The sequence below is a fragment of the Vitis vinifera genome, chromosome 8, assembly GCF_030704535.1.
Source record: "Vitis vinifera cultivar Pinot Noir 40024 chromosome 8, ASM3070453v1".
Classification (NCBI taxonomy): domain Eukaryota; kingdom Viridiplantae; phylum Streptophyta; class Magnoliopsida; order Vitales; family Vitaceae; genus Vitis; species Vitis vinifera.
The window spans coordinates 20,861,423-20,874,496 of NC_081812.1; the positions used below are offsets into that span (position 1 = coordinate 20,861,423).

The following is a 13,074-nucleotide window of genomic DNA, read 5'->3' on the forward strand; positions in this document are numbered from 1 at the left end:
GGATCAGGAACAAAAACTATTGGATTCAGCCAGGAGGCATATGAATTAGGTTGTTTGATGATCCAGGGCTGTCTGGTTTTTGCTTCATAACAGTTGGACACTAGGTGTTGGATATATTTAAAAACCTGATGCCACAAGATCGATCAATCAGGTTCATCTATACAATCTCATAGGTAGAACTGCAGTTCAGGTTTGATCTGCTAAAGACTAGCTCTTGCACTATCTGTCCCAAGAGCTCATCTCTGGCAACCTAATTTGCTATTTTGATGTTAAATTTGCAGTCTCTGATATAAAAACCTATTCAGACAAATATCCAAATAATGGCTTTTAGAAATGTGAATGCAGGTATAAACCAACAACTGAGCTCAATTTGATTTAAATATGTACTGACCTGTACCTTACTTAGCACAATATGCCAGATTTTGGATTCAGAAATGAGCTGTGCAGGATTATGTTGAATATCTATTCAACCACCATAATTAACAGAATAACACACTTCTGAGAGCTTGGAAATTTGATGAACAGAAAAAGCAACAGAAAGAAAAGAGCGACCTTATCTAAGATGGCTTTATAGATTCTTTGGCTAATAATCTCAGAAACAGTTACATATTATTAGCAAACTAGAAGATTAAAGTAATGGTAAGGAGAAAGGACCTGATCTAAGGCAGAAAATAAACATCTACTAGGTTCTTTTGTTGATATCTCACAAATAGTTACATTTTATTAGAATATATGATCCTGTCATGAAGAGAATTCAGTAGTAGGATAAACAACACTATTTATTTGTAGCAAGGCTCCGCCATTTGAAATCATCATTCAGAAGCAAGCTTCACAAATCCAGCAGCAACATAGAGCGAAGAGGCTGCAGCAGTGAAAACAAGAAAAGCAAAGGATTAGCATCTGGAAGGGAGTTGGTTTTGGAAAAAAAAAGCTTCTAAAAGCCATTTCACTGCCTTCTAGATTCCCATATTTAGAAGGAAATAAAGGTGCTAGACAAAATATTGTGCTCGGGGCATGTTGTATTTCTGTTTGTGTTTTCAACTGGAACAAAATCCATGACACATGAACGTTTTGGCTCGAGTATTGATAGAAGAAGAGAACCAACTTACCATCCCTCAATGAAGCCCCTGTCTCCTTTACTCTTTGAACGAGGACAGCAATTCTTCCCAGTAGGGGGATTAGCCGGTGGGTACCCTGTCAACAAAAATTGGATAAAAGTTATTTCTCATTGGTTTTCTAATGAAAGGCGTTGCAGGAATGTGTACATTTGTCTGTGTGGGAGGCAGACCTTGTGGGGGCTGATTCTCTTGTGGATTGGATTTCGGCATTATGGAACTAGAGGAGCACCGGGTATAAGATACTGTTGTTTCTTTGAGCAACTGTTGTATCTGTCTAAAAATACTTATGGGGCTCTGTCATTGTTTGTATATATAGTAGTATGGATTACATTTGATGGAATTAAGGAATTTGATATGAGGGTGTGTGCTGTTAAGTCGGTTCGTATTGGCCCACCTAATCTTTTGAATGGGTTTGACCTGCAAGGCCTAGCCTCTGCAATGTTCACACTTGTATTCTATAATCGCATGCTATATGAAAGGATAAGAGCATCCAAGATTAGACGCCACCGCCTCCTAAGATTGGAAAAGCAAACAAAAAGGGGGAACAAAAGCAAAGGATGATTATAGAGGTTCCGAGTGTGACATTGTCTTTGATTTGGATTCTTTACTTATGGAAGGGGAAAGCATGAAAAATAGTGCGAGATCACAAGAATAATAAGAAAGTTGTAGCCTTTGCTTTGGTCGTCTACTTTTTCCAAAGAATATATGCTTCAGTTCCATAATGTCTAAGATAAACACGGAATGGACGCATGACCGACCATCCTCTAGACTCGTTCATATACATCTTACGGAAAATATTGGAAGCAGCCATCATAATAAAGCAGAAACCAGCTTTTGTGAAGGACAAGCTTTTCAGTTGCTTCATTTCATTTGAGTTCTGGATTGATTGAACAACCATTATCCCTGTGTCTGCACCCAACCAGTGGAGATTACGATACTCTCTCTAATAAATTGTATTAAAATAATCAGAGATCAGAATGATAGTGGAACTTTTTGATTGATTCGGGACAAGGGTTCAATATGTTGATTCTTTAGATAAACTCCAATGCAAAACTAGAGTTATTCCTCTGAACCACCACCATGCCCGGGTTGCAACTGCAATGATGCTGACTGCAGCCCTTGGACCTGCCTTATCACTTAATATACCCTCGTTTTTCCTTTGGTCTTTACTTGGGAAAGTTTCTTTATCAACCTATCCAGAAATCCGTTTTTGCTTTCGGTTCGTCAATTTATTCCTGAGTAAATTAAACAGGGACCAGAAATTGTAAATGGTCCTTTCCTGTAAAGATGGGCTACATTTCTTGATTGAACAATTTCATTTGCGTGGTAAATTCACTGAATTTAGTCCATACACGTCACCAATTACATCCATCACTAATTGTGTATCTATTGAACTGGCCTTTATTCGATTAAATGGCATAATGTTCACTGAATATTACAGACCATACAAGAATTTAGCAGACAAAACTTCAGTGGCTGCTAGTTAGATCCTGAGAACCTGGCTCCTCACTGTCTAGGTCACCCAAAAAACCCTGGATAATGTCTTGACCTGCTACTACTTGCTGGCACATACCATGTGCAAGCCCTCCTGCTATGCTCCCAGCCGCTCTGTCACCCCAAAAACCCTGGAAAATGTCTTGACCTACTACTGCTTGCTGGCATATAGCATGTGTAAGTCCTCCTGCTATGAACCCAGCCGCTCCAACAAATAGACCCGCTGTTATCACAAGCACAGTTTTTCTAGGCCCAAGAGCCTCTTTAGCACTAGGTGCACCATCAACATCAACACCTTCCTGAGTGGAAGATCCGCTGCCTTGGTTCCCTTGAGGGACACCCATTTCTATTACAACCGCTTCATTTAATTCATCGCTTCTATTTTGGCTCAAATTGATTTCCCTAGGCTGCATGACATCACCAGAATTAACATAGGTAGAATTTGGGATGAATTATGTGCCAGTTTGTGTAGAACTCATAGTGGTGTTGTTTGAACGATTCTGACCATGGAATTGGTTCCAATAATTTTCATAGAGTTATGCTTGATTTGGTTAGAGGATCAGCACTTACCATAAATTGTGGATTTAGATTAGCAGTGGCACATGCGAGGTGTGTGTCACAGTCACACCCACTGCAACGATAGAGCCAATGATCAGAACCAAGGTTTCCACATATGTCACACCGAAAGCCTTTGGAGTTGGAATATGGAGGGGCAAATTCAAGTTTTAGTGCGTGAGGATGAAAACGGTGTGTTTCTGTGAGTGGCATTGAGGAACATAGGTATGGCAGTGAACAAGGCAGAAACTGCAGTTGTAGGAGAAACCCGAGCCTCTTAGGCCACAAGCCTTGCAATCAAAGGAGGCTGAAGGGACCAGGTTCAAATCATGGTTAGGGTCAGCTGGGTGCTGGATTAATCTTGGTAGATTGTAACAAGTAGAGTGGAGATAGTAGCTGCAGGGTTTGCAAGTATAGTAATCCTTGCCAGCAACTATACTCATCTTGCAACCTGAACATACAGTGTGCCCTTGTGGCCAAAGGTTGGTGAGTTCCAATGGGTGCTCATGACTGAAGTGGCTGAAGTCACGCATTTCTTCAATGCTGAGCTTCCCCATTTCTTTCACTCTTGGTTTTTGGATGCTGTCTCTATTGCGCATGCATTTAATCCTAAACTATTAGGCCAAATTTTAAAATGAGACGAAGAACAAGAGGCTTGTCTTCTAACATTTTCTTCAACACAGTCAACATTTTCACACTAAGATTAGAGTATTCTATTGGGTAGTTGTTTTCATTGATGAATTTTCAGTTCTTAGTTTAGTAAACAAGACCCCTACCTTGTTTTGTGCCATTGGCTATACTCTGATGCTTTCAGAAAAGACCATGAAGAAGCCGCCCAGTGGGAAGATGCCAAAGCAAACACCTGCAATTGCAGGTTCTCTACACGATTGCATGGTCTCTTTCAATTCTTTATCTTAAACAGAGGAATTATTTTGCGCTTCTGCTCTAAATAGTAATAAAGGGACCATCACAGAGGGGAATATAAGGAAAACCAAATGATCCTTTTGAAATATGGACAAGCTAAACAGCAACAGCATCATTTTAATGCACGGACCTGGAAGCAGACATACCCCAAACAGCTTCATTTGCAAGGAAGACATGCAGAAAAATTAAAATTCCATCTGATAGGATATTTTCTCTCTAAACCATTTGATTTATTAATGATCAATTTGAAATTTGAGTCCAAGAACCTAAAGCACCTGATATCATTTTCTCCAGTTGTACACTGCACAAAGTCCTTATGAATTCACCCACCATTATGATCCTGAAGGGCATTTATTTACCGCATTTATGTAACCAACAAACTAAGTAAAGATGGGGAGGGAAATTCATTTCCACAAGGGAAACTATTTCCAGTTTATTAATTTCCCTCTCCTATTGAGGTCAAGATGGTGACATCTAGTTTGCTCAACAAAAGGGTTTAATATCCTGGAGGGCTCAAGATGATGCTTTGGAACATTAATCATGGTCACAATCTTTATGTTACATAAATCATTCAGTATATTCATTGTTCAGGTGCAGACAAATCCAAATTAACTCAAGGGACTTTTTCCGCAAGTTAAGATGAGAAATAGTAGTTCTGAAATTGATTATAACTGAATCAGATTAATCTAGTATTAAGAAGAAATGTGCCTGACAAATTAATTTGATCCCATCAAGCACATGTTTCACACAGTGGCATTAATTAACAGTTGTAATGGAGAAACTTAGCAACTGATGGACAATGTTTTTGAAAATAGTTCAGAAAAAAGTTTTCAAGAATAATTCTTAAAAATAGTTCTTAATTGTTTTTGGAAATAGAATTTAATTCAGAAACTCGAGTTTCCTTATCCTATTCTCTATCAAGATATGTACATGAATATTACATAAGTTCCTAAAATATTCTCAACACTTTATGAAGACTAACCAAAAAAATACTTCTACCTTATTCAAAAAATAAATAAATGTTTTTAATAAAAAAATTATATAACTGTTTTAAAAAAACAATTATTTCTGATTAAATATCGTGGAAAACAGTTTGAAGATGAATGAGAATTTTAAGAAAATATAATAGGATAGTCAACTCAGAATTTACAGGTGTTAGCTAGGATACATAAGAAGCTGAATTTATGGGATTTTTTGTGAATGTCAAAAGACAGTGGGAAATATTCGTTTCTCACTTGTTTTAAAGATTTTTTTTTTTTCTTTTTTTCGGTGAAAGAGATAAATGTCAAACTAGAAATTTTTTGACAGGTTCCAAACAAGATAGGGTTTCCAACATGATTATGGGAAGTAATTCCCATTGACATCAGACATGGGATTTATGGTTGGGAAAGGGTTCCCAGGAATAGTAGCCTCTCTCTCTACCAAAAACTAACTTCGTTAAGCCATTCTTTAGGGAATTAATTTGTGGATATTGAAAGTTACTAAGGTTTCATCCATGGAAATGTTCTAGGGCATGGAAAACCTATTCAGTTATGCACTCAACTTTGCTGCGTTTCGAGTATAATTGTCCTGCTGAGTCGATGATTGAGGAAGATGCCAAAAGGTCTAAACAGGACAATGTTCAACTTGCTTTTACTCTTTTTCGTCGTCATTGTGTTATCGGGTAGTGCTAAATTCTATCCCAGTTAACCAAACAAGGAACATGAGCAGGCAGACTTATCATCACTTAACTACTGCATGGCGATCATTTAAAGCATCTTCATATTTCAAATTTGCATTTTGAGAAAAAATAAATAAGAGAAGAAACTGCAAGTCTGCAGTAACATTCGCTGTGGTGAAGGTGAACGAACATTTGTTTAGTCTGCTCAAATGGAAGTCGATCAGTTCAAGGAGACAAACTAGAATGTACATGAGCTTCAAGGAGCAATGATGGTTTAGGAGTGGATTTCTGTAAGGTTCTGGCTTCTTAGTTTCCTTTCCCTTTCTGTGTACTTGAGAGTTGAAGGAAGAAACCACAACTACACTTGGAGAATGGAAAATTCACCCAGAGTTTACTACATTGAACAACCCCCCTAATAACTGATGGATTGTTCAAGGTGGTAAACCCTGGGTGAGAGCCATGCATCCTCCTGGTTGTTAATTATATGATCATATGCCATGGATGTCCAAGTCTTCTCATAACATCTAAATTGTCTCTGCAAATGCTACGGGGAAAATATTACATATCGAGGTTGGTAAAGGAGCCAGTGCCTGACAAGAGGCCAGGGATTCAAAACATGGTGCAATTGCTGTTGGCAATGGTATCTAGGGCAACTAATGATATTGATCATGCACCAAAAATAAAACTAGAAAACAAAAAAAAAAAATTAAGGAAGAAGTTGATCAACTTATAGTTTCAATTACTACATGCAACTGGAATTTTCTAAAATAAAATTGTCCAAATATTTATGAAATGAAAACCAGTAAAAACTTCCCATATAAATTGTCCAAACTGCAATATCGAAAAAACTTAATGAAATGAATAACAAGTTGTAAATGATTTATGATGCGAACTAATAGATTTTGAATGCATATCTGTAATTTGGTGGTTGGCATTGCAACTGTTTAATTTTTTATACTGACAATAATAATAAATTCCTCAAAAAGATTCTTTTTTCTAATTATAGTTCTAGCATTACTTGTATATATAGATGAGATACATGAAGGGTTGTCTTCTTAATTAATTTCCGTGACCCAGGGACTCTAATTAGCCACATTAACCTTGGGAACCCTAAGTTGAGATTATCAATCTCATATAGTAACAAAAACTGGATCATATGTACTATTACTCATTCACATATGCATAAGATGCCTGTAAGAATGCAAGGTCTTCCTGCTAGCCAAGACAAAATTGCCATTCATGAACACAAATTTCTAAGGACAATCAGATAACCTGATGCCATTTCAAAGGACATTGCCATGACAGACCTTACTGACTAGAAACAAATGACGCCCATCAAATCAAGTAAACTCAGCGCCATGGCATTAACACACGGCATTGTTGTGAGGAAATGGAAGTATATATATTACACAACAACACATTGTTTATTAAGTGATTCCTTTATTTAGATTCAGCACCGATTTTCTTTAACCCTAGAGATTAAAAACATGGAACAGCTATTTTAGCTAAAAATCAGGTAGGGCTTTGAGAGAATCCCATTTTTCATATATTACAGTATATTATTATTCTATGCATGTGCAACCAAACAGAGCATTAAATGCTAGTTGCATGAGTTTCAATAATGAACTTACTGTTATTTGTACATATCCAGCAAAGGCCAATTACTGTCATTCTCAGAACCATTATTTCATTTTAATTAATGGATAAGTTCTGCCCATAAAGTAAAGATATATAACTACTTTTTCAGTTACCTAGACGTTGGACATAGATAGTGCCAGACTGCTGCCACGGCTACTGCCTGAATCTAAGATAATTTAACAAATACAAAAACTAACACTACAAATTGAAATAACAACCATGAACAAATGCAACTGCCCCAGAAGGGAAATGACGTGATGCTTTTCTTTCTTTTTGCTCAGATTCCAACTAGGGTGTCTCCTAATAGTCAGAGACTTCCAAGGCAAGCCAGGCTGATGATAGCCAATGAGAGTATGAAGGGAAACAATGCCAACTAAACACTATCTAATGCATGTGACTCACTAGTAGAATACAAGAGTTATGATTTGATTTTGATTAGCATTAAACCAAAATAGAAATCCTCGTTGGGATTTTTATATAGCGCATTCAACCATTAGAAATAAAGTTGTACTCATCACTCCTAATGTTGAAGATTTTAAAATTGAGAAAGTCACTAACTGTACATGTACATGTGATATGTATAGCTAAAGAAAGAAACATTAGCTCAACAAAACTTGAGGAGTTATGATTTATCCATGAATGACAATAGAGTACAAGATTTATAAAGAAAAATACAGTCATTGATTTCAGTTTTAATTTAAACTAAAATTAGAACTGTGCTTTTTTCAGTTCCTAATAGAGGTAGGATTAATTAGTAAAAGGTCACTTGGAAGTGGGTCTATCAATTATGTGCAGTCAATGTATGTTTGGGAAACTGCATAGAAAGAAAAGTCACGAGGTATGGAAAATAAATAGAAGAGTTTAATATAGTAAGTACAAATTATGTAGCATCAATGCCCTTGAAGGACATTCTCATTTGACTTTTGGGTTAACGAGACAAGAAACAATTGAAGAGGAAGAACAAAAGAGAAGAAAGAAACGGGAGGAAATCAGTCTATGGAGCAAAATAGAGGATCACAAGAATAAGGAGATAAACATACTACCCGGTGGTACAGCGAAAGGTAAACCCAAAACCTAGGGTTTGGAAATAAGTTTATGGGGAAGTAGAAGACTGTAAGCGTCTCAAAAAGGTGAGGGGACAAAAAAGAGGATTACATGGAGGGAATCCAGATTTAGATATTACCAATATATTAAGCTGTCGACGGGTCACACTCAATGTTGCCTTCATGCAAGACAACCAATCAATTTGTCCATGGACCAATCGTTTCTTTTAAAATAATTAGACACAGCTAAAGCCAATCAAGACTCTTTCAAAGCCCATGGATGGAAGAAAAGAAATCAGGAGAAAGGGAAGAGACAGCTCATTTCCCTCATTAGAATAACAAGTAACCATGTCCAAACAAAGCCTCAAAAAACTAGGAAACCCCACCATCATAAGACACCAAAAACATCACTTCTTAAATATGTTCATGTATATGATATACAAATATATAATAAATGGGAAAGTGGGTAGGGGGACAAGAAAATAAAAGGTCACAATAAATGGGCCATGATATTAGATATCAATAAATACAAAAGGAGTTGACAGGCCGGGTTGAAAAGATTGACCTGCGTCTCTTCATCACAGAGCAAAACTCAGATTCTCCTTCTCTCTTCCCATCTCCGTTGCTCACTGCCACTGCATATGATCCATGATCATTGAAAGCCTACAAAACAAATATCACAAAACACCAGCATACAACATATATATTTATATATTTATATTTGTATATAAGAGAGAGAGAGAGAAAGCGAGCGAGCGAGCAAAGAGAGCAAAGAAGAGAAAACAAAAGCAAGTGAAGAAATGACAAATTAAGAAGATGATATAATCCAATAATCTCCATGAGTTTTAGTGAACTTTTGCTCGTCTTTCACCATCCATGAATAATATAGAAATATTTAGTTCATGAGCTAGCTAGTACTCATGGGAGTGGTGGTACATTGATGTGTCACAGCCACCTTGCGATCCATGTCGATTCATGGCTTCCCTCTGGTTATTGTGGCTAACATCATCTTCTCTATCCATTCTAGACCCCATTTGACCCGAACCCGTCGCACCGAGATTGAGATAAACCAACCTTGAATCCAGGTTTAGGCTAGCCATGTTGCTGCTGCTGCTGCTACTGTGATGATCATCGCTCATTGGTGGGTAAATTGTAGTAGAAGAAGGAGCGTTTGCACTGCCTTCTTCCCGAGAAAGAACCAGAGCTGCGGATTGAACTAGCTCAAGGCAGAGCCTTAGCTTATTTGGTTCAATGTGTGTTAGCCCCGGAACAGCCCCTTTGAAGAGGAAATCAGAAGTTAGGGTTCGAAGTACGTCGAGAGGTGTGACACCATCCACAGTTCGGACATTCGGGTCGGCGTGGTGATCCAGAAGAACTGCCACCATATCGGGGGATACCATCTCGGCCGCAATGTGGAGTGGAGTTTTCCCAGCTGGTCCAGCGGGGTAGTTCACATCGGCTGCACCAAGCTCGAGCAAAGCTTTAACCACTTCCCGGCTACAATTCTCAACAGCATAATGTAGAGCTAATGCTTCATCGAGATTGAGGCCCTCACCCATGACCATAAGCTTGACCAGCTCCACATCAGATGAGTCGAGAGCTCTTCTCATTCGACGAATTTTCTGGTCCTCGAGATCAGCCGCAGCACCAATATCTTGGTGGTGGTGGTGATGGGGCATTAGGGAACGGCGAGCAAGAGAGGACTTAAGTCGAAGCTCTTCGATCTTGGCAACCACATCGATGGGAAGGTGCTTGGCTAGGACTTCTGGTGGTAGGCCAGATTTGGCAACAAGGTGGGAACAGGTAGTCCAAAGCTGGTGCATGTCTTGCTTTCTTGAAGCTATTAGTACTTTCATTACATCTTCAATCGAGGCCTTCTCCACCATGCTTGCCAATTGCTTCTGCAACCCGTAAAAAGCAATAAACAAATATTCGTGAATGGAATTATTCAAACCAAAATGATGTTTTGGAAGTTTTTGCACTGGAAAAAATGTGGGTTGTTTGTGCGAAATTAACTTCTAACTGGTCCTTTATTTCTTTCCAATCTGAAACCAAATGGGGAAAGTTGAATATTTGGGAAAGATTTGGTGTGCTCACTGTGGAAGACAAGACTAGAGATGAACAACTATATATAGAAAGTATTGGGTATGCAGCATAAAGATAAAAGAAACTCGATTAAGAGACTCAGAATGGCACATGAAATCAAGATAGACTTGTATGTGACACCAACAGCGACAAGAACACCTTACCCCCATAAAAAGTATAAGAAAAAATATGGCCAAAGGGAGCAAATCTGGTTTGTATCTCAAGTGAAGAGAAGAAGAGAGAAGAGGATTAAAGAAGAAGAATAAGAACCCATGAACATGACATACGAAAATTGAAACAATTGTTGGAACGAAGGCTTTAAAAGAAACTGAAAAGGAGATATGCAGTTGCAGAAAAGAAAAGGTACTATGTCTCTATGATCAAGCACAACAGCTTCCAAGGGAGAAGATAATTATAAGTTAATAAATAAAACAAAATTTGCTGCCCAAAAACGAACCCACGGCACCCACCGACCCACTTCGTCAGACGAAGATGAAATTCGAAAAATAAAGGGCAAAAACCCACCTGAAAATCCCATCCCACTTCCCAAAACCAAACCCGGTATATGTTGAAATAACCAAAACCCATAAACGCTTAGTTGGACACAGTAATCAAGAGAGAGAGAGCACAAAGAAAACAAACAAGCGATGATCAGCCATGGATCAAAAGAAGAGAAACCTGAGTGAGCAATGCAAGCTGTTCGACGCCGAAAGATCTAGCAGCAGCCAGAGTATCGAGAGCAAGATCAACGGCTGAAGTGCAATGCGTGTGCCAACACCCTCTCTCGCCACAATTAGGCCTGGGCTCATGCTTCTGGGGCACAATAGAGACTTGTCCACTGTACAAGAACTGCAACACCAACAAAAACACTTCATACCCCACTGAATTCACAGGTATCACGTGCGAATTCCCGCCCCTGGGCGACGTCGCCAACGCCGCCGCCGCCGAGCCCATCCTGGAACCCCCCGGGTCCAGCCCCGCCGGTGGGTCTGGTCCGCAAAAGAATTTCCTGAAAAAGAGGCTTCTCGCTGCCAAGATGCACCGGTGGGCATGTACCAATCGACCCTCCACATTGAAAGTTACATCGCTGAAGGCTTGGCCATTGATGAGCAGGTTTAGATAGTCCAGAGACAGAGATCTTAAGGAGTCTTCAAGGGTCATGGCTAGGGTTGATGATTTGCAGATGTAGATGGAGGAAAAAGACAGAGAGAAAGATGTGTATGGTTGTGGGGTTGATGCGCTAGAAGGCGATGAAGCTTAAGATGAGAAAGCACAGGCCCAGATAGGGATGGAGATGGAGAGAGATAGAGAAAAGCTCGGTGCTTTCATCTCTTTCTCTCTACTCTTTGACGATGTACTGTTATTTCTTGTGAGATTCTCTCGATGGAGTGGTGTGGTGTGGTGTGGTGTATTGTAGTGAGATATTTTGAGAGAGGGAAAAGAGGGAGAGAGAAAGAGAGAGAGGGTGAGAGAGAGCAATTTGGGTGGCCATTCTATGCGGCTGTGGTATTTAAAAAAAAAGAAAAAAATAAAAAACAAGATATAATAATTAATTAAAAATGGAGAATGCAAAATAAATAAATAAATAAATTGATGGGTAAAGAATCAGGAAATGAAAATTTTTATTCATCATAATCAGTGCTGCACTTTGTCTTTATTGGAAACTATACACAATTCCAAAATTTACAGTCGTTCTTCAAAACAATTATAGTTTTTATTTCAGAAAATCATTAACTTTTTTTTAACTAAAAAAAAAGTATAAAATTCCCCTCCTGTTAAGACCGTCAGTCAGCTCTTCATGGTTCTACTTTTCTAACCTCTTGCTAACATGTACAGGATACAGATAGATAACCCTCGTTCATGAATCATACTCATATATGTGGAAGTAGGTTTTGCTGGACTCTTCCCACTGTAGCTCCTAGGTGATATTTTTAGAGCATCACAGCAAGTATAGGGTGCCTTGGACCACGAAAAATAATAATAATAATAATATTGATGATGATGATGATGATAACCTTCTGGCCTCTCTACCTCTTGGAGCCCAAAAAAAGATCCTAACTTACACCTACTACAGTTAGGGACAATCTTTTTTTAAAGACATGTTCTAATATTTTTTTTGTTTTAGATCTTGTTGTTACAAGCAGTGATGTGAAAACGGAGCTCAAAAGGTTGAGATGCAGTGCAATTAGGTTTTGGATTCAAATTTTGGCCCTCTGGGCATTTTCTCTTCTTTCTGATCAGTCAATCCTCGGAAAAAAAAAAAAAGGGTAGTGACCAATTATAATTAGTCAAAAAATGGTTACAGTGAATCTCCCAAAAGGAAAAATGGTTCCGAAGCACCATCTTTTTGGATAAGATCACTGAAAAGCGGTCAAATAGTTCCAATCATGAAAATGATCCATTTTAATGTAGAACAACTCAGTTGAGAATTTGAATTTGTTCAGGGAAGATGCTATTTATGATTTGTTGATGTGATGTATGATTATTAAATCCAGATAATTAAAGATAGTAAGAAGATTTGATTAATAAAGAAATGTAATAGTGTTAAGAATTTTTC

At 38.3% G+C, this 13,074-nt stretch overlaps 1 protein-coding gene and 1 long non-coding RNA gene across 2 annotated transcripts; both read right to left on the reverse strand.

Moving 5' to 3' along the window:
* Positions 1-553: 553 nt before the first annotated feature.
* Positions 554-1,580, reverse strand: LOC100855149 (uncharacterized). The gene is made up of 3 exons (XR_786463.3): positions 1,289-1,580; positions 1,110-1,194; positions 554-862 (listed from the first exon to the last, which is right to left on the reverse strand). It is a non-coding gene; the product is annotated as an uncharacterized LOC100855149 (long non-coding RNA).
* A 7,645-nt stretch (positions 1,581-9,225) lies between these two features.
* On the reverse strand, positions 9,226-11,993 carry LOC100241869 (BTB/POZ domain and ankyrin repeat-containing protein NOOT2). The gene is made up of 2 exons (XM_002275944.4): positions 11,196-11,993; positions 9,226-10,333 (listed from the first exon to the last, which is right to left on the reverse strand). The coding sequence occupies exons 1-2, from the start codon at positions 11,676-11,678 to the stop codon at positions 9,344-9,346; spliced, it is 1,473 nt and encodes a 490-aa protein (XP_002275980.1). The 5' UTR covers positions 11,679-11,993; the 3' UTR covers positions 9,226-9,343.
* Positions 11,994-13,074: the final 1,081 nt, after the last annotated feature.